Source organism: Camarhynchus parvulus, chromosome Z (genome assembly GCF_901933205.1).
Source record: "Camarhynchus parvulus chromosome Z, STF_HiC, whole genome shotgun sequence".
Taxonomy (NCBI): Eukaryota; Metazoa; Chordata; class Aves; order Passeriformes; family Thraupidae; genus Camarhynchus; species Camarhynchus parvulus.
The window spans coordinates 6045628-6067864 of record NC_044601.1 but is presented as its reverse complement, the minus strand read 5'-3'; the positions used below and the strand labels follow the sequence as shown (position 1 = coordinate 6067864).

Sequence of the window (22237 nt, the reverse complement as noted above, 5' to 3'; positions counted from 1 at the left end):
CACTGGGCCTGATTCTCCTTGTACTTCGCAGCTGTGGTTACTGGGCTACTTGGTGGCTAAAAATTAGGCTTTCCACCCACCCTACTTTTTTAAAGTGTGGAAAGTCTCTGAAATTAGCATTCTCCATCACTAAATAGCAATAACAAACAACCCAAAAAATAGTGTTTCAATATTTAAAACAATGCAAAATCAATTCTAGAGAAATGTAACATAAATAAAGGGGGAAAACATGTTGCACTTCATTATTAAATCCCATTTTACTTCCAGGAGATATATATTTATGTCTAATATTAAGCACAGCTTTCAAAGCAGCTGTGCCCCATTTCACCTACACAAAACTCAGTGGAAAACCCACCACACCTTCAGCAGAGATGAGGCTGATCTAATTCCATTGTACACCTTGGGAAAGAAATTTGATTCTTGAGGATTTTCCACCTGACCTTTTTTAGCCCGAAAAAAATCTTCTATGTCTAAAAATGAGTGAAACCAAGCACTCAAATTCACACCTAATGGAAGGGAAAAAGGCATTGTAAAAGATACTGTGGAGGGACCAGGAGGTAAGAAAAAGAAGATGAAGAGACTTCACTAATAACAATAAAATTATTGTTCAGCTTCATCTATGGAAGCTCCTATCCAGAAGAACAAGGGAATTCTTCAGAATTACTGAAGAAAAATAATCCTTTTTTTGCTGAGACTGGACATGAGGATTCAAATTTGCTTTCAATGTTGTACATTTCCCAGCCTTATTTGTTTTTTGCTAACTTTGATGTAATGAATTACAGCACTGTTGCTTTTTGTGCTACATCTACAATGAAAACTCACATCACAGATGGCTAAAATTGAATTTCGTAAAAAACCAGGAAGAGTGTAATTACAAAATTAGGTTTCAGCAGCAGGAGAATAAATGGGAATTGATATTATTAGAATAACAATAAATATAATATTGCAAACTACACACTGAAACTGATTTTCAGTGAAGGCGTGCAATGTTGCAGTCAAATATACAGATTTGCCAATGGAGGGAAATCATGTTTATGAGTGAGGTACACCAGATTTTGCTGGATCAGCAATGGATATTAATGTGTTTTAAAAGGTAAAATTTTATATTTTCTGTAAAGAAAATTTCTATCTGCACCAAGCTAAGAGATGGCCAAATTACATTCAGCATTAATACAGGAAAACAGTCACAGACACAAAGGAAAATAGAATTAAGAGTTAATTCTGTCAGCTCTTCTTAGAAGCTACTCTACCATACTTATGAATATTTAAAGTTTTCACTCTACTTCATTCCAAAAACCCACTTGCACCCTTCTGAGCCCCTCTTTACCATGACCAAAAGAAAAAAATATTCTCTCTCCGTGTTGCGCTGCCACCAAACCTTTTACGTCAGCTCCTTTCACATCATCCCCTTGCAAGCCCTGGCATCATCTGATGGAATGAACACATGGAAGTGGTGGCAGCTGGGGCCTGGAGCAGCTGCCAGCCCTCAGCCTCCCCTGCCAGGTCCCTGACACGTGGCTGCACCAGAGCCCGGCGCCGCGGCCGTGCCGGACTGTCCGTCTGTCCTGAGCAGCAGGAGCTGCAAACCGACCCTCAGTGGGAAGCTCAGCACTCCACATTTCTCATTTCCTTCCCCTCCTGAAAGCTGCAGGTGGGAGAGCTGTGCTGAGAGTGGAGATCTGAGTTCATTTAGGGCTCGTGTAACTGCGTTCTGGTTTTTAATTTTTTTTTTTTCCCCTGTAGCTCGTATGGATTTTCATGTTTCACAGCTTGGTTCGAGCTCCAAGACTAAATTAAATTCCAAAATATGAGCCAGCTTTCAAACCTCAAAGTTTTGCAAGTTATGCTGTGCTCACTTGTAATTCCACTCTGTGCCTGGTTTGTTAACTACTCCAGAGCTTGAGACAGTTTCATTTTGAGGAGTTTGTACAGTCCTGGAGATGATTTTACTCAAATTGATGATTCCTGTGTCCACCAAAGGGTAGCAGCAAACAAGACCAGGCTAATTCTTATGGCAAGCCACCCTCCCCAGTCAATCTATTTGGAAATAAATACCCAATATCTTATATAATAAGCCTTGAAATAAGGTATTTCAAAAATGCTCCCATGACTTGGCTGCTGGGAACTCTTTTAAACCTACTGCAGCTGTAAATTTTTTATATTTAATATACCCTTATATGTTTATATTTAATATATACCCCTTTTCATATGTTTATAATCATTGGTGGTTTTTCATTCCATACTTTTAGGAGGCTTTTTTTGGTTATAATAACCCGTGATTTGTTTTGAGCTTCCTTCTACAGACTGCAGTCCAGCTTTTATTTCTTTTATAGTACCAATTTCTTACCTGCAAATTATTTTTCATTTCTGTGAGGACATAAAAAAAGAATGTGCATTATTGACCAGACCAGGAACTTAAGAGCTATAGGGGCTACTTTGAGAATAATGGAGTGCTGTAATTTTTCTTTTAAGGCTTGGAAATACTGAAATATTCATTGTCATAGGCCTTGCCATACATAAAAATGCACATAAAAGTTCTTCCAACAAAGGAACAGTGGATCATGTTTATAAGATGAGATTTATTTTTTTTTTCTCCTCTACTCTTTTTGTGTGTCTGGGATTCTGTGAAAAGGTAAATTCACAGTGCTCCCTCAGAAGGAAAAGAGGGAGAATGAATCCCTGACTCCATGCTCTTTTTGCTGAGGGTGACTGAGTCATGAATGACACAAACCCTTTAGAAAAGCAGATCCACAGGTTAAAGTAAGAAAACGTGGCAGGAAAGTTGCCACAACAAGGTGGTTCAATCTAAAGTCACCAATATAGGGTTGAATGCAGGGTTGAGTTAATATTGTGGGTTTTGACTCCGCACAAAAGCCATTATTGCACTTGATGACTCATGGAATAAGGAAACAATTACACCTTTAAAATATTCCTGTTGGGCCTTCAGGGCTTGCCGGAGTGTTTTACACTGAGTTTCTGCCAGGTAAAGACTGAATCCTCCCCCGCCTAATCAAAACAAGATATTGAGAAATTAGTTTTCAAAGGGAGATGTCCCTGCACAGTGCCAGTGCAGCAAGATGAAAATGTGCCCAAAGGCACAGGGCTGAGGACTTTGTTTCAACATCAAACACGGAGAGATCAGTCTCATTTCTCTTTTGTGCTGAACAGAATTGCAGCTCTGACCTGCTGAGCCCCGTTCTGCCAACACCTCTGTGCCCTGCATGGGGTGCCTGGACAGAGAAAGTCCCCAGTGGAAGGGCCAGGGTGGAGCTTTGCTTGAAGGTTTTAGAAATGTTGGAGTTTGATTAATATTTCTCACTAGGTCATTGAAATGCCTGGGAGAACATTTCAATGTTAACAACGTGTTCTGTCGTTTCTATAACATTTTCTGCCTCTTTGCACTTTCGTACCAAATGAAAGCAGAAATGCCTGCCAGACAACATTCACAGAGTGGTGCAGATTCAGCGAAAATCATCATTTTCAGAAAAAGGCTCAAGAGGGGCTTTGTCCAATGCAAATATAGAAATTATATTCCATTCAGATTAGCTGAAATAGTTAAAGATGTGCATAAAGCAGAATTCTTATTACTGATGTTAGCCTCTCTTTCAAGGAGAAATTCAACTTTTGAAATACTTTTGGCTTCTGTTCTTATAGCATGTTCAAAAAAGGACAAATTACTGAGGTTGAGTTGAATTACATGGCCTAAAGTCATTTGACGTGTAAAAATTCTCCCTCCTGAAGTTTCAAAGTGTATTTCTGATATGTTTCTGCTCTGAGATATTTCTGAAATCCAGGGAGCTCATACTAGTACTATTAACTTGATATTAAATGGATAAAATTCTTTTAGGAACAATTTTTTTTCATTATTCCTTTTGTATGAGATTAACCCCACATAATCCCATAAATCCACAAGGATATCATGTGAATGATGAATTAACTACCCTGAGGACACTGAAAAATTAATTGTCTGTGATTAATAATTTTATATACATACATTTACACCTGCACACATATATAGGCATTTCTATAAAACATCCTTAATTTTTTCATGGAAGTCCTGAATTTGTCATCTAAATAATGACTAGCAAGAATGCACATATTTACCAAATTTTTCTGCAGTCTATCCTCTGCTGACAATAAGCTGACAACACTGACTTTTAAATTTTATGATTTCTGAAGTAAAACAAAGCAAGAAAAACATTAAAATTTAAATAAACTCTTCTCTTGCCTTAAAAATTAATTAAAGTTTCTACTTTCTTGATGAGACCATGGTTTGATTAACATTTTTTAACTGGTGTTAAGCTTTGATTTCATGCCCAGCCATTCCTTTGCACCAGCCCAATACCTGTGTGGCTGTGAAGTTCACTGGATCAAAGAACTGATCTGCTTTATTAATAACCTTCTTTTTTTCCCCCTTGCCACTCCTTCATTGGTGTATTTGTCCAGCTTTGTATTCCAGCGATTTCTGACTTTATGTCTAACACATTCATATATTTAGTATTTGAGATCATGAAATAGGCACACGTTCAAAACAATTAAGAATAAGCTTAAACTCATAACTTCATTAATCTCAGAATTAGTCAAACTGGTATTTTGAGCTGTAGGGAAGAGTATGCCCTCCTAAATGTCATTCACAGAGAGTTTCATGATAATCAGTAATTTAGGGAACTCGAGTCTGTGTTGATTCCTGGCAGGGGAAGGGTTTCACAGTGGCTCACTACAAGCTCAAAGTGTTTCCTTGTTTTAGGTTGGAAATGGAGACGTGTGTTCTATTTCCATCTGTCAGAGCTGGGGCAGTTCTCTGCTGTTCATTGGGCAGTTTTCTTTATCTCTGCCACAGCCAGTCCTCCCTCCAGGAGATCTCTGCTGTCCATGGGCCATTAATTATTAATTACCTTCTGTCCATGGCCACTGAGTGTCCCTGCAGGGCTGATCCAATTCCAGCATCCCATGGGGAGATGCTGCGCCCAGGGGAGGAGCCAAGCATTCCTACCTGGATCCAATCTGAGCTTTGGGACACCCCAGCAGCCTTTGCCCCCTGCATTGGCAGAGGAGCAGCTTTCTGCTGCCCTGCATTGCCAGAGGGAGCCCAGGCCCATCTGCAGCAGCCCTGGAGCTGCAGAGGAAAACTCCCCCCTTGTGCAGGATCCGTGCTGCAGCAGCAGCACAGCTGGCACTGCAGGAGGGCTGAGCCCCCATGGGATGGGGCTGTGACACCTCCCTGGAAATAACTCACATATGCAGTGAGTTATAAATGTATATGTGTATGTATATTTTTATATATATATATATATAAAAATGTATATGTATAAATAACTCACATATATAAATGGGGTCTCCTTTACCATTCATTTCTTAGCAGCTTAATTTTAACAGGTCAATTCCATGACCTGAGTTCACCAGAAAGCCCCTAACCATGTTACTTGATTTCAGAAAGTGGTGAATTTCTGATTCCTATCCATATTTTGAAAACACAGATTTCCTGGAAGGCAAAATTTTTCTCAGCAATAAGCCTTTCCCCAGAAATCAACGCTTTTTAACGTTCCATAAATTGTTTCATTTTGTCTGTGCACTTTTTATGCCCTTATGTCTGTGTTGAGTAGGGTTTTTCTGAACTTAAGCATGGAGGATTTATCAACCCTGGACCCTGCTGGGCCAGGGCTGGTCAGAGCTTGATCTGTAAGACAGAGATATCCAAAATTCACCCAAGACTGTGAGCATCAAGCTGAGGAGTTCAAAGGACAAGCACCTGAAGCCAAAAAGACCCAACACTCTGCCTTGAGGACACAGAAGTGAAATACAGATGGTATGAAAAGGAATAAGGGTCTATTAGAAAAAATACTGTAAAATAAGTTATTTATCCCATACTATAAATCATGAGAGCTGCAGGGTATAATTTTGAGAGGACGAAAATTCTAAAATAATAATGCATTAGTGTGCCTTGGATGAAGCCATCTAGTCTGGGAGTGTAAGGCTGCATGTAAGCAGGAGTCTTGAACATGTCTTTATACCTAGATCTGTCAGATCTTCAGATAATTTTTTAAGACAGGCATTTTCATGTGAATGGAAAGAAAACGCCACTTTGATTTCCACAGACAGGAAGGCAGGAGGCAACCAAGAGCAATAGAAGCACAACAGTTTGCTAAACCATAAAAGCAGAGGAAATAAATGAAAACAAGGTGGAGGTACACTGCTTAGCAGGATTTCTGACATGCTAGACAAATAAATTGCTACACTTGCTTTGAATGCAGTTCTCCTACATATGGGCATGTTGAATCCACAGAAAAGGAGGTGAAGAGGCCACAGGATATGTAAAGAAATATTTATAGTGACTATTTTGATCTAGATATTTAAAGAAAAAAACATAGGAAGAATTGCCATATGCTTTAATGGCAGAAACTCTTGGCATTGAGCAAAACACAGCTCCAAAATGCACAGTGGTGGAATTGTAAGTTGTCCACTGCCTGGTACCATCTGCTTGATTTAAAACATTAAAATAGAAGGGAAAGTGATCAAAAAGTCACCTGGAACTGCTCACAGATTTCTGCAATTCTCCACCCACGCTGATCATGGGAGATTTTAACAATACAGATTTGCACTGAGTAATGCAAACAGCCTGACACTGATGAAAGTGCCTGCTAGAGAATGTTGTGATCCACAAAGTAAAAACAAACAAACAAACAAAAAACCCTCCAACCATAGGAGAAACTGTCTTGGAAACAGTATTTTATTTATGGACACTCCAAGACTAAGGAAAGCTGTAATAGACATGATCATAATTGATTGAATTCAGCACAGGAGCAAGAAATTGCTTCGGAGAGTGGGAGAGCAGAAGGAGATGCAGCTGCATCAAGGAAATTCCGAGGCCTTAGAAATCTGGGAAGTAATATGGAATTAAAATCGCTTAAATTTTACATTTAGAATATGGGAAAAGGTGCTTTCTTCCCATTCTGTGTTTGCTAAACATCTGCAGGCGGATTCTGTAAATACCAGATGTTTGTTGAAGTGTCTCTTAACAGGCTGATAAGCTCATTCCAGAATGGCTGAATATGTTTTGAGGCTGTCAGTGCTCTCACAATCCACTTTACCCTGATTTTGCCTTGTCCTGTGCTTTCCATAAAAGAGAAGCAGATGGTTTAAATACCAGTTATGCCTGAATTGCTAAAACCAGCCACAGCTAGTAAGAGAGAAAGAGAAAAAAAGAGAGTGAGAGGGGAAGAAAGAAAGAAAGAAAGAAAGAAAGAAAGAAAGAAAGAAAGAAAGAAAGAAAGAAAGAAAGAAAGAAAGAAAGAAAGAAAGAAAGAAAGAAAGAAAGAAAGAAAGAAAGAAAGAAAGAAAGAAAGAAAGAAAGAAAGAAAGAAAGAAAGAAAGAAAGAAAGAAAGAAAGAAAGAAAGAAAGAAAAGAAAGAAAGAAAAGAAAGAAAGGAGAAAGAGGAGAAAGAGAAAGAAAGAAGAAAGAAAGAGAAAGAAAGAAAAAGAAAGAAAGAGAAAGAAAGAAAGAAAGAGAGAAAGAAAGAGAGAGAGAGAAAGAGAGAAAGAAAGAGAAAGAGAGAGAAAGAAAGAGAGAGAGAAAGAAAGAAAGAGAGAGAGAAAGAAAGAAAGAAAGAGAGAAAGAAAGAAAGAAAGAGAGAAAGAAAGAAAGAAAGAAAGAAGAAAAGAAAGAGAGAGAGAAAGAAAGAAAGAGAGAGAGAAAGAGAGAGAGAAAGAGAGAAAGAAAGAAAGAGAGAAAGAAAGAAAGAGAGAAAGAAAGAAAGAAAGAAAGAAAGAAAGAAAGAAAGAAAGAAAGAAAGAAAGAAAGAAAGAAAGAAAGAAAGAAAGAAAGAAAGAAAGAAAGAAAGAAAGAAAGAAAGAAAGAAAGAAAGAAGGAAAAAGAAAGAACTGAATATAAACCAGTCTGAATCTCATCCATGCTAGAAACAGACTCAGAGGATGGTCAAGGTGGTCCAAATGTGGTTAAAATATCATTTTAGTGTAATTTTTGTACTCAGTTTCAACCTTTTCCTTCTCAGGCCAGCTGAGATTAGCTGCACTAGTTATTCCAGAGGCTTTTGGGACGACTCAGAAGGATTTGGGGTGGATGTCACACAAGGCTCCCAGGATTTGGGTACAGCACAACAGTTGTCTCACACCTGAAAAGTGCTACATGTGATAAAAAGGAAGGGACTTATTTAGGGGATTACCTAAGAGGAATTAATTGTGGTGAAATCAAATGGTGGAATTAAAAAAGAGGGAAAACCCAGGTGGAGGTGTAGGAAAAAGAGTCTGACACAAAGTACAGGAGGCATGTACATGAGTAACATGACAAATCCTTGTTGCACAGCAGCGATATTTGGGCTATAACAAACTAGATAAATTATTATAAATGCACCCTGGAAAAGCAGCTTGTATGATGCAATTTTGCCGTTTTTTTTAATGCTACATCTAGGATATTTTACATATTCTGTGATGTGACTCAGGAATCTTTGAGTGTTGTGAGGTAATTCTGAGACAGCAGTCAGTAATTTACGTAATTAGCATAACAGTATTTAATTATATGATTACTGTAAATATGTGTAAAACTTTGATGGTGTAATTAGAATGTGTAATAACTACTTGTAATTACGTAATTAAGTGTGATGACATAACCAAACTTCTAATGGAAAAAAAAAAGAAGTATTTTCAAGCCCAGCTATAGAAAATGGTATGGTGCAAGTTATAGAGATGGTAAACTATTTATATTTATATTTACATATAATTAATTCTTCAAAATAAGACCCAGAAAGACACAATGTGGATAACATGTTTTGCAATAGAGCAGCAGAGTTCACTTCACTATTTCAATAAACTGGAAAATTTAAAATTTTTTGTACATATACATATACTTTCTCTTATATGCTCTCAAAACCAGAAATGTGTGTTTGTGCTTATAGATACACATACATAAAACATTCAGTTTAATATATGAGATATGCAACTTCACACACAAAGTTATTTTTGCATATTGCTCATATACATCTATTAAAAAAAAAAAGGAATATAAAATAACAGATGATAGTTCAGGAAATGCAATGATCACTTAAGTAATAGTTCTGACTACCCCATTTCCAGCAAAACAGGAGATTGGGTTTATGTGATCTATTATCTGAGCAGTGCTCATGATGCAGCCAAAATACAGAAGGGATAAACTCTGAAGAGATGGATGAGATTCCTGGCAGAATTCCAAATGGCAATTCAATTGCACCTAATAAGGAAATGCATGAATTGCTTCACCAGCAAATTCTGAAAAACACTTTAGTAGTTTTGGTTTGTTTTTTCTTCTTAAATAAATTCTTTCAGGCAGCCATAGAGACCTGTGACTTTCTTAAAGCAAATCTTCATCTTTTATTCCTCTCTAGAACTACATACACATCATGTTGGGTGCCTCAAATTTTTTTCTGCTGTGTATAAATCTGGGAATTCACTGAAGCCACTTCAAATAAACATTTGTTGTTATTGGTCCATCCTGTTTCCCATTCTCATTCTCCCCCATACATGCACAATGTGAATGCAGGAAAAAGAATAATACTTTTCAGCTTTGTTATGTTTTCAGCTTTTGTTACGATATTTGATATTTTTCAGCTTTTGTTATGTTTTCATTTTTTTATGATTCAATTTGTAACACCGTTTTTCTCTTTTTTTGCTGCACGAAGTAGGATTTTCCTTGCACTAGAAGCTCTCTTTCTTCAGTGTGGATTAGCCCAGTATTTCAGGTATTCTGAATGTAAAACCCAACACTACTAAAGTCAACTGTCAAATACTTTCCTGTTTCTTTTTATGGCAATATACATTGGAACTATATTACCTTTATCCACAATACCATAATTTTAACACCGTTTGTTTGACACACAGGTTCTCATCTTTACAGTATTCAAAACCCAACAACCTCTAATATGTAAATGTTAAGGTAAATTGCATTTTGTGCCAAAGCAGTTTATTCTATTTTTGTTATACTTGGTCTTCAGGATTACCTAACCTATAATACCTCAGGAATTTAAGGAATCAGACCTTTATGGTGCATCCATAGTCAATGCTATTGAAAAAATCATGCGAAGTTTTTCCCAGGACAAATCCATTAATGACTGTTCATTCTATTAATGACTTCCCGAAAAACCAGTGGTTCAAATTTCAGAGGCTAGAGACTTGTCAGAGCAAATAACAGATATTTTTGCCCTGTTGTACACTTGTTGATTTCTGCCAATAACATTGCTGAGAACAGGATATTTGATGAGATGAAATCCCAGCCTGAATATATTTTTTAAATTTTTCCACATTACACTATTTTACTTCTTGCTTAAATATAGGTACTTATTATACATTTTGCAAATGTTTCCATCATTTCAGATGCTTTACTTGAATGCGTGACAGATTTGGTCTCCGAAATTTCCTCAGTTTTGAAGGGAATAAGATTGCTATTTTGAGGTTTCTTTATGTGCAAAGAAGTATTTCCACAGTACATTAAAGTGTTTTGGTTTTAATTTTTTTCCTGTAAAAATAAAATTTTATATTTTATATTATTAAAATAAAATTATATATTATACAATTAAAAAGCATATATTATATTATTAAAAATTAATTATTTTAAACTGTGCTGTACTTACTCTGTTGGCAGTTCCTTCCCATAAATTCACCTGGACATTCACAGGAATAGTTGGCAACAAGGTCTGTACAGATTCCACCATTCCTGCAGGGTTCAGCTTCACATTCATTCACATCTGCAGGAATCACAAAAAAGGATGCCAGGATTAGCAGAGAAATGGTAAAAGCAATGTGCACATGTTTAAAAGAACTGGGGAAAAAAAAAAAAAAAAGAGAAAAGTTTTATTATGTCCTGTAGTAGAATATAATTCAAAGTTTTACTCAATGATTTCCACTGTTATTTCCAGATGATATCAGGACCAAAAGTCTGGCCTGAAAAAAACCCCAAAAAACCAAATTGTAGTAATTCTAATGGAGCAATCAGTAGAGATTCTTGCAACTTCAAGGAATGTAGTTACTTCTTTATCAACAGATGCCAGTTAAGGATGTGTCTCAGTTCATCTCAAATTCATTAAACATCTAATTGACAAGGCTATTTAACCATCTTAAAAAATTCCCTTTCTGTGAATGAGTTAGTGGGCAAATTGAAACTAATAACTCAATCTAGAAGCCAGCAAATTTCATTAAATTCAAAAGACAGAAAAGGTGGGTAATTTCACTTGAGTTCCTCTTTTTCAGTACACTTTGTCAAACTCTGCAGGAATAAAACTCCCCTGTGTTTTTCAATGTAGCAACCTTAGGTGTAATATCAGATTCCTTTTCTCAAGTGTGACACAGAACTTTTCAGTCAACATTAAATAGGCAGGGGGATTATACTGATGCATCATAATTAAAGTTCTCAGTCTCAACATTTATATTTATTCTGCATGGACTGGAAACATTGTATAGTTTTTATACGTAGTTTTAAAAGGACTGCACCTTTGAAGTTAAATATTTTAAAAAGGGTACAGGATGTGGTAAATATGGTAGATAACATGGTAGATAATATGGGAAATCACTGGGAATTGAAGTCATGCTCCTTGCTGTTCTGTTGAATCTGCTTCTGCCCCCCAAATGCCTTTTTTATGTTTGTGTGCTTGGGGGTTTTTTTGTTTGCTTTTTGTTTTTTTGCTTTTGCTGGCATCCACTAACTAAAGAAAATGCTACAAAAATGTCTAAATCTTATGCAACATGGCTTTGCTCAGGAGAAGCAGAATTCAGTTCTGTCAACAAAGTTTCTTGATATTTGGTAGTTTGAGTATATGACTTCTGTACTTTCAACCTGATTTTTTTTCATTTTCCAGGAATCTGTATTCAAAAAATCAGTGTTTTATACAGTGAATAGGACAATCTTCCCATTGCTGTGAACAGAAATGCAGAGACAGGTTTTCAGTGAAATACGAAGGCTAATTTCACTTGTTTGAACCAAAAAGTTTTCAGAATTTTATGCTAAAATTAATGGTGGCAATGGATCCCTGGGCTTCTTTTTAACCCCTCATATTTTTCTCGCTTTTAAAGATATTATGTACTGGCATAATAAAACTTTAGAGTTAGCTGGATTCTTTTCTATTAAAGATGAACAAGAGGAGTAACAGCTTAGAGTTCAAGAAATAAAACCTGCCAAGGGAAATGAGCAAAGAGCAGACCTGTTCAGTTCTAAATTAAATTCTTTATATGTATTTATAAAATTTAACAAGGTTCTTCAGCTCCCTATTTGCCTTTTTAAGCAAAGCCCATTAACCTTACATTTTTATCAGGTTATTCATCATTTTAATACAGGCTAACACATTTGTGGGGGGGAAAAATCAAGGTCACTGTGAACTAAAAAACATTAAGTGAACACATGAACTATCCCCACTATGCCGGTGGGGATTTATCCTCTTAAAAGCTTTTCTGTGTAAAGACAATATCTTCTCAAGTTTTTTTTTTTTCCCTATTTTACCATTCTTCTTGAAATAGGAGGATAAAATGCACAGCTTTCCAGAATATTCCGTATTGTCTGTGTGGTGATGGAGAAATATAAACTGAGCTTGGAGCACCACATTCTTTTAAAACAATCCTCATATTCCATTCCCATGGAGCAATCAGCAATGACCAGAGCAGAAAGATGGTATTTGTTAATTATTATTAACAATAGAAGCCATTGTTACTTGGCTTCTACAATGATTTTTTCCAGTAATTTCAGAAACTTGAGTCCCATCAGTTCAAACAAATATGTCATATTTGATGAAAGAATGAGGAAAGGTTGGTCATTGCATCATGTCTGACGTGTTTAGTTGAAAAGGAAATCAACTAAACCCTGTTAAAGAATAAAACAACATTCTTGAACATGGGTTAAATAATAACTTCTACAGAATTACATATTTTCCCATTATTATTTCACTGGAATGAACATGCAGATGAAGAATATTTAAGTAAGGGTGGTTCCCATGAATTGTGGTGAGCTTATGTTCAAATTCCCAGATGTGCCAATTCTGATACCACACTTTACACCAGCTGGTGTGTTCCTTCCTTCTGGAAAACATAAACTTTGTTATGTTACCATGACAAGAAGTAAATTTTACTAGAAATTTTAAAATACCAGAGTTTCTTGAGAAGTTTCTCCTACAGGCAATAAAGACTCATGCAGAAAATTCTGTTATCAGATTCTAATTCTTCACCAACCACATACCCTACCTACATAAGAAGGATAAAGGTTTTCTTTTGATGTAAATTAACAATGCACAGTAAAATCACTGCAGGATGCTCATGATTTTTCAGGTAACGTTAGGTCTTAGCTCCAAGGCTGATCCTTTTGCTCTGAACTAAATAAAATACACAGATCTGGGTGCTGCCAGAGAAATCTGAGTTCCTCACAGAGGGAGATGGTGGAACTGATAAACACTGAGTGAAAAGGACTCATCAAAAGACAGAGGGAAGGTCTGGATCTCTAGATAGTGTCCAGCTAGATAAAACAACAACAAACAAACAAGCAACAATGAAGGAAATCAAAGAAAACCAAGAGGAACTGCAATACCCAACAAACAAAAGAAAGCAAAGAACAAAAATACCCCAAACCCCACCCAAACAAAACCAGACAAAAAACCCCCAGCCTCAAAAAACCCAAATGCCCAACCTCTCATGATTTCTCTACTGAAGAGGGATTCTTAAATTCAGGATGATGCAGGAACAGAGAAACTGAAATTTTCTGAAAACAGATTGTTCCTTGAAAGAAATAGCTTGAATGGCTGAGAGAGTTGATTAGGAAGTAAAGCCTATGCTAAGGTTTCTTTTTATGCTGCAGATGATTAAATTTAAATTTCCTATTTCCTAATATCAATCCATAATCACAAAGTTATTAAGCAGACTTCTGTTTGAAGCACAGTTGTGTTGCACCCCAGAACAAAGCAAGGAAAGTAACAAAGAACTTGGCTATGTCACACAGTGACTTGGAAAACCATCAAGGGGCAGATTTCTGTGCTTATTTCTTCCTTTGACGGATTTTATATATATACATTTACTTATTTAATCCTCTAAGTATTTAATAAAACATTAATAAAAACTACTACTTGCAAATGCAATACAATTAAAAATGCCTAGCCCTCATTTTGGGTTTTACCTGTTAAATATAGTCACACATATTTTCCTGAAAAATCACCCCCCATGAAATGGGTATTTAAATTATGCAGCTGTCATAATTAAAAACTTAACTCTTACATAAAGCCCTTTGAGTCCTTCAGCAAGCTACTTGGTACAAACTTGACTTTTTTATCTGACGGAGCGACCAATAATCTCAATTTAACTGTATTTTTTTTTTTTTGCCAACACCCCTTGTGCTTTGCCTGTGAGTTCACACCAGTGTCTTGTTCCTGTCCCCTGCCTGTTCGTTCTTTTCACAGCCCAGATTCCTGGTTCCTGCCACCTGAACCCTTGTTTCTGGTCCAGGACTGCCTTTTGCCATGCAGGCTTCCTGAAGCTCTCTCCTGCTGACCAGAACATTCCTTCCTTATATTTTGGTTTTGTTCTCATTTTGGCTTCTGGATCACACTCAGGCGGCTCATCTCGGCCTTAAGTCATGTTTTAAAATCAGTCTTCTATCGTGATTAAGAGGTTGGCCCATCACAGAAACAGCATTTATGTTCAAGAGTCTTCACTGGAGGCCAACATGGCCTTTATTAGGAGAATTAATCCAACAAAATCCAGTTATCCTTTATAAATATTGCAAATACTTTTCTTTCCCATAACAAAGTCAATTTAGGATGCCATTTAGTAAAATTTAGGAACAAAAAAATGATCTAGCTATATCTGTTTCATAATTGGCTTCTGTGAATACCCACAGCCATACACTGGATAAAGAGCAACTCCCAATCTGAGTAACTTCACCCTCCCTCCTGTGCCCCAGGTTTCAATATTTTTAAAGAAAACCCAAATTTTTCCCTACACATTTGTACTTCAAAATAAAACTGTTATACAGCTGACAATGTGTTCAAGTATCTTTACTTTTGGAAGCTGCTATGGCATGATGTGGACAAAAAGATAATATGGAATAATTATCTTAACATTTCAATATCTTTATTTATCTTTGGGGTTTAAGCTAAGCTATTCTTGTAGTTGCTTGATGGTTCTTTATAGATTTTTAAAATGCATTCTAGGTATCTTTTCTTTATTGTATATTGATCCTGAATGATTAAATTACACTGGTCAATACCATATCAGTAAGTTCACACAAAATGTATGATCTTGCTTGCAGAATTTTGTAGTACCTTGTTATCATTCAAGCTCGATCTTTCAGATATTCAAACTGCTTATTATTAATTTCCTAATATCACGAAACTCGGCTTATATACTCTTATATTTTATTTGCACCAAGTTGCTGAAGCACCAAATATTTTTAAGAAATACTAAATGGCAAAACTCCAATTAAAAGAATGAAATTATATTGGTTTTATTTGGCAAATAATCTGGCTCATGAGAAACTGAAATTTAATAAAATTATATTAACAGCAAGCTGCTCAGTGATATGATAAAATTTGAAGGATTGCAGCAATTTATGTATAGAAAGACACATCTTCTTTAAGAGTAGAACATTTCTGTAAAAATGTTTACCAAAAAAAACCCCAAATCAAAGCATTCTTCCTCATATTCATACAGTTTCTAAAACCAAGCCTAAACTGTAAAAATCTCCTAAACTTAGATTTACTTGCTGTTTTGTTTTTTTTTCTTTTTTTCCCTAGAAAGCTAATAAATAAATAAGTAAATAAATGTGTTTAAACAGAACGAAAATACATCAGAAAAAGCACAGGTGGATGACCTTCAATTTTTGGCTAAAGATATGGAATATATGAATAATTGTCACGATAATAATTTATCTTAATAATCTTAATTGGAGGTTTAAGAAGGTCTCTAACACGTTCCAAATGAATGTTTGTTTGTAATTTATATAAACAGATAAACTGTAGCTTTAGCTATAACTGATCCTTGACTTAATTAGGATTATGCAAAAACAAGCAGTAGCACATGTTTAGCTCAACACTGGTGTGAAACTTTTACAAATAATGTGGCATGTTCCTGGGAAATACAGGAATTTAGTATATATTATATATTAAATATCTGAATTGGATATATTAACATTCCACACAGGACAGGCATCTGTTAGGATTCAGATGTTTCCATTGCTTTTTCAAAGCCAGTTTCCTGACCACAGAAGGCTCTGAAAACACTGTGCCAAGAGAACCTGCAGGAAACTTCAAGAGTTGTGTGCCACATTGAAGGGATTCACTATTCAGATATCCTTCTCATGTGATCTTCAAAAAGAGAGGAAAACTGCTTTATACTGGAGACAAAAAATGTACGACCTCTTGCTCTCCCATCCCTAGAGGTTAAACACTGTATTACCCCTGATCTCATAATTCCATATAAAGTTTTCCTCCTCCTGTATTTTTACAGGAGGAGGAAAATGTAATTATTCTGTAATTATTCCTGTAATTATTCTGTTAATTATTCCTGTAATTATTCCATATTATCTTTTTGTCCATACTATGTCACACCAGCTTCCAAAAGTAAAGATATTTGAACACATTGTCAGCTATATAACAGTTTTATTTTGAAGCACAACTGTGTGGGCAAGTATTTTGGGTTTTCTTTAAAAATACTGAAACCTGGTATAATCCACCCCAGGGCTGTCTGTCAGGATTCTTCCTGAAACATTCACTATAAATATTTTACATTATATTATCCCAGAGCTCCTGCCTAGAATTCCTTCTGAAGCTGCTTCTCCAACCACTCTCACATTCTTTTTTCAAAGCAATTTTATCTCTTCTTGGGCACACATTTTAAAATATACTTCTGTAACTAGACTACTTAAAAAATAAAAGAAAAGAAGGTATTTAATGCCACCTGGTAACAATCCAGTGTTGTTTCCCTTCCTACTGGTTCTAAAATATATCTAGGTCAACTTGTTTCAGGAAAATTGGAATATATAGTTAGATCCTCTTCACTTTGATTTGTAAAAATCCAGGCTCTGAGAAAATGAAAAGGAAAGACTATTTTTATTTTAATTAATACCTTCTTAAATTTCATTTGGGAAGTAAAATCCTTAATTTAGACAAACCAGCATTTTTTATGATGACTAATTTCTTTCTCCACCACTTAATTTTTCATCTTTTCCACCTGCAATTTACACTTCTGTTCAATATTATAGTTACAGATATTCTGTTATAGATATTCTATATCTATATAGATATTCAGATATTCTGTAGCAGTGAAATTAATAGAGACATATATTTAGAAATCCAGTTTAAAATCAATTTATTGTCTATAGCATTTTCCTGCTGTTCTTTGCATTCCATTGTGGCACTTACCCTATGCTACCCTCACTTAAAAAAAAATTCAAAATTAAATTTAAAGTTTTGAAGTGACTTCATTTCCATACAATAGTAACTATAATCACAGGTTTCAGAATGCTAGGATTAAATGTAAAACTACTGGAAAAATAATAATTTAAAAAATAATAAAGGAAAAGACACAATTAAGTGTATTCCAGAATACATTTCCACTTTAAATTGTCTACTTCAAAGGGTTTAAAATAAGACAGGGTTCTACAAGAATCGTTGCCACAGTAGTGATATATCTTGTGCTGTTAACAAGATTCTTTTTTTTTTGTATTTTTAGATACTTTTTCATCCCTATTTCAATTTTGAGAACTCTCATAAAATAGACCATGCAGTGAAATTATACTCTGCATAGGCACCTACTCTCTATTATGCAAAATACTTATCTTTTCCTTATAGCCACTGAAAAGTTATTGCAATGTTCTCTGTGGAGTCATACTTCCAACACTGGACTAGTCAGTATTTCCTGATCTTCTATTTACCTGTTTAAATGCCTATTTAATGGCTTTTCATCTGACGTAATTTTAATCTAATGGAATTTTGCAACAGCCTAGCCAGGATGTTCCTTATTAGTTTTAAAGGAGTTGGTACTTTAAAAGTTTTAATATGTATTGAAGCAGATTTTTCATTTTTAATTACTTTTAATGAACACTGGCATGAAAACCTTCGTCCCATTAAGTAACTTACCATTTAATTTTACACTGTAGAAGTACATCTTCAGGGCAACTATTCCTGGCGTTTCCAATGAACCTTATTAAAATAATTGGCTATTTATATAACAAGCATTTGACAAATCATTTAAACTGTAGTTGAGGAAAAGAGAAAAAAAAATCTTATTAAAAAGTGATTCAACTGGTGAATCATTTTTCATTACAAGCAATGCTCCAAAAATCTCAGCTTCTGGAATAAGTTAAATTATGGAGCATTGGAGCAACTGGGTGATTTGCTACAAGAGTGCAGGTGGTCACGTGGCAATAAGGCCAATTATTTCCACAATGAGTTTGACCCCAAATCAGTATATTAACATTATTTTCCTTCATACATCTCAGAAAAAATGCATTCCTTCAAAATGAAGGAATTGTTCATGCATTTCAGAATAGAGTGAGGGTAGGGTTGCTTTGTTTTTATGTGAGCATGGCTATGGCACAGGTTTTTAAAAATATCACTAGACAAACAAGTCCTGGAAGATACAAAGATGGATGTTCTAAAATGACAAAGCCAGATGATTATATTTATTTTCACGTGTCCTTATTTGATATACACAGGGTAAAGTGTACTCATTTATGGCCAATTTATGGCCAAATATTTAAACAAAAATATTTGTTGAGGCACTTGCATAAGTGCACATCTATGTGCTACATAGAGGTAACTTCAACTGTTTGCTGATAGTTTTCAAATTCAGACACTTAGCTGATCATAAATATATGTCTGTTTTACTGTTAATGGATCTCGTATTTAATCTACAACTGCAGGTTGGCGAATGTCACCAGGGAAAGAAACACTCATCATCAATTCTGCCTTTTGGGCTGTGGTGATTTCCTTGCCTTCTCTGCAGAGTTGACCAGGAATACCCCATTTCCCTCCCCACAAAAGATGCAGCAGCTCCATCACATCAGCAATGACTGTCTGGTTCGGAAAGAAAAATATTGCCTTCCAGTCTATACATAAAATCTGTACCATAACCCAGCGGTGTGGGTGCCACAATTCCTGTAAAAACCTCTACTTTTGCTGAGAAATGGGAGGAGGTTCTCTCTCTGTTATGAGCATTGAAATAAAGAAGTCAGAAATAAGCATTTTAAACTCCTAATTTTACATTTGGGCAAAGGCTCTCCTCGCCTTGCACTTTTTTCCTAATTTTGGTGTATGTCTTCTGCAGAATTATTCTGAATTATTCTGAAGCTCCCTTGATTATTTAGTGACAAAGAAATTGGAGAGGGTGAGAAGGGAGCAGATTAATTTCTCTTTAACAGTGACAACTGCTGGTATGGAAAAGAATGTTGCTTTTAAGTAAACTGCAAAAAATGCATGAGGGTAATGACTGCGTGCATAAACAGCTCTGCCAGGTATGTGAAAGGATCACACAGAATAAATACATTTTCAGAGCCAGATGCCACCTGACTGACTTGTGGGGAGGGCAAAATGAGATCTGACACGATTACACAGGTTACCTATTATTTGGAGGTAAATAACATTTTAAATACTCTTTTATGGTGCAATGCCTACACATCTGGACCAGGGAACATCGATTCAGTGTTAATGTTTTGTCGTAACAGGGCAATTTCTGAACGTAATTCCTGAATTAAATTTATTGGAAATGTAGAGCTGGTGGTTTCTTTAAAAAAAAAAACTTTTTAGAAAATCCCAGAATCCCAGAGAGGTTTGGGTTGGAAGGGGCCTTAAAGATACATAATTCCAACCACCTTCCACTATTCCAGGTTCCTCCAAGCCCTGTCCAGCCTGGCCTTGGGCCCTCCCAGGGATCCAGGGACAGCCACAATTAATGCCATTCATGTCCCTCTGCATGTTCCCATCTCCTCACCTCTCTAGGACCTAGCACTGGCCACATTCTGCAAACTGATCCCACTGAAAATCCCTTAGTGCAGTTAGTTTGTGCACTTCCAGACAATCCTGGTGAGCTGATTCAAACACAAGTCTGACGGGGATAAATTTTCAGTGAAGGTGGGCATCATTATTTTTTGGCAGAATCAGACAATCCCACCAGGGGACCAAGCAAATCTCAAGCCAAAGCACAACTGACAGAAAGCCACGTGCGTCTCATGGCATCAGACACTTAGCACAGGATAAGAAAAGGAAGATAAACAGGATTTATTCATAGTTTTCAGTTTTGTACTTTGAGAAAAGCAAAGTATGCCTGCATTTGTAAGAATCTTGGCCTTACAGAATTTTATGTGAAGTTTTAGAGCTGAGAACACATCGGCACATCCCTACACAGGTCTCAGGCAGGTTTTCTCTGTACAAATTCTAGAATGTCTGGGTGGACTGAATTTCCATTTGCCTACTGGAATCTTTTAAGTAAATTCCCAGTATGTCAAATCCCAGGAATTTCAGACTACTGGGCTATTTTCTTTTAGATTATTTTAATCTTACAGGGATCCAGTTTTTGTGCTCTCAGCCTGCTGTCACACAAAGCAAAACATGATAAGTAGAGATGATCAAGATATTTTCTTTAAAAATACACTCCTGACTCAAACTACAACTCTTAGCCAGGTGATCTACAGAAATAATTGTATGTCACTTAAAAGTAAGTGCAGAATAAATGCAAACTACATTAATATCCTGGGTATTCATATGAAAATGTGACAGCACTGTGGGTTTTGCTTGATATATTTTACGAATACAAAGGGATTAATTTGTGATGCAGACTGGTTTCTGCCATTACACCATTTTATCATTATACTGAGCTTCAAGCACAAATACTGATTTTTGAAATTTTTCTTGCACAGGCAATGAGTCTGATGCAACATCCTTCTCTCCCTCTGTACAACGCTTTTTCTCAAAAGTGTATCCACATGAAAAAATACTGCTTATAATTTCAAAAGTGTAGTTAGCCTACTGAATGTACTCCTGGATTTTCCTTCCAAGTTCTTTGACTTCTTCAAAGTTCTCCCTGGGTCTGTAGTATAAAACAAGCCCTGATAACTGAACTTGTATTTCTTCTTTCATTTTTCAGAAAAAATTTCCATGTAAATTGTTCAATTTCCAAACAATACAGCCACTCATAAAATTTTCAGCTAGTTCAATGAGCAGTACCAATGTTTTTTGTAGTAATAGGGAGTTGCACAGCCATGTCCCAGCACAAGTTCCAAACACAAATACTATATTTTAATTCTGCATCCCTGACACACCTACACATACAGATGGCTGAGCACAGTAGCTCTTACAGGAGCAAAACAACAAAACCAAGAAAAATATCTGAATTACAAAATTCATCTTTTTTTTTTCTTTTTTTCCCCTAACAACGGCTCCCAGACCACATCCCTGTGTGATAAAATTCTAATTGATAAGAGCTCTCTCATTAAACAATCTGATTTCATTTCAAGATTTCATTTATTTCTTTATCTTCCTCATAGGAATGTGCTGGAGTTTCTGTGAGAAAGTTGCTGGTGCAACAAAGACTGAATACAGCTCTTCTTTTAAAACTTCAGGTGTCTGTCTTGACCCTAAACCATCACAGTGGCTGAAATTGACTTATGGGTTGCTGTGTCTACCTAAATGGGCACAAAAAGTGGGAAAATAAAAGGAAAATAGATTCTTTGTCCATCCAAAGTTATCATGTGCTCCTCCTCTAACCACACACCTCTCTACTGTGGTTCATCAACTCTTCCCTGGGACTCAGTGCACCCTCAGATAGTTTATTACATTATTTCTGTTATAAAAATAGGAATGTATGATGTAGACATTACAATGGGATAACTATTCTGAAATTTAGAGTGGACTCCTTTCATTCAAGACTTTTTATTTTTAATTAAAATAGAAAGAGAAACTTGTATATATAAAACATCTCCATATGCTATATTTTTAATGCAGAACATGAACAAATTTAATCTCTTTTGCAATCAAACAGCAATTCCTGCATTTTTGGAACATTAATTTCTTTCCATCATTTAAAAAAAAAAAAAAAAAAAAAAACCAAACAAAAAAACCCACAAAAACCAAAACAAACTACTCCTTAAGAAAGACATTAAGAAGAAGAAGACAGATTTACCTGCCTACAAAAAAAGTTTATAATGGCTATTGACAGCCTAAGTGACTTTTACACCATAGAAACACACATCTTCTTAAAAGCACCATTCATTATGTAATTCAGTCAGTGC

At 35.9% G+C, this 22237-nt stretch overlaps 1 protein-coding gene across 2 annotated transcripts in view; it reads right to left on the bottom strand.

Annotated features, from left to right (window-relative positions):
• The window catches only part of EDIL3 (EGF like repeats and discoidin domains 3), a 239395-nt gene that overhangs the window by 93842 nt on the left and 123316 nt on the right, over positions 1-22237 (bottom strand). For both annotated transcript variants that reach the window (XM_030968997.1, XM_030968998.1), the window contains one exon: positions 10617-10730. In XM_030968997.1, the coding sequence (XP_030824857.1) occupies positions 10617-10730 (114 nt within the window). The remainder of the gene's footprint in view (positions 1-10616; positions 10731-22237) is intronic.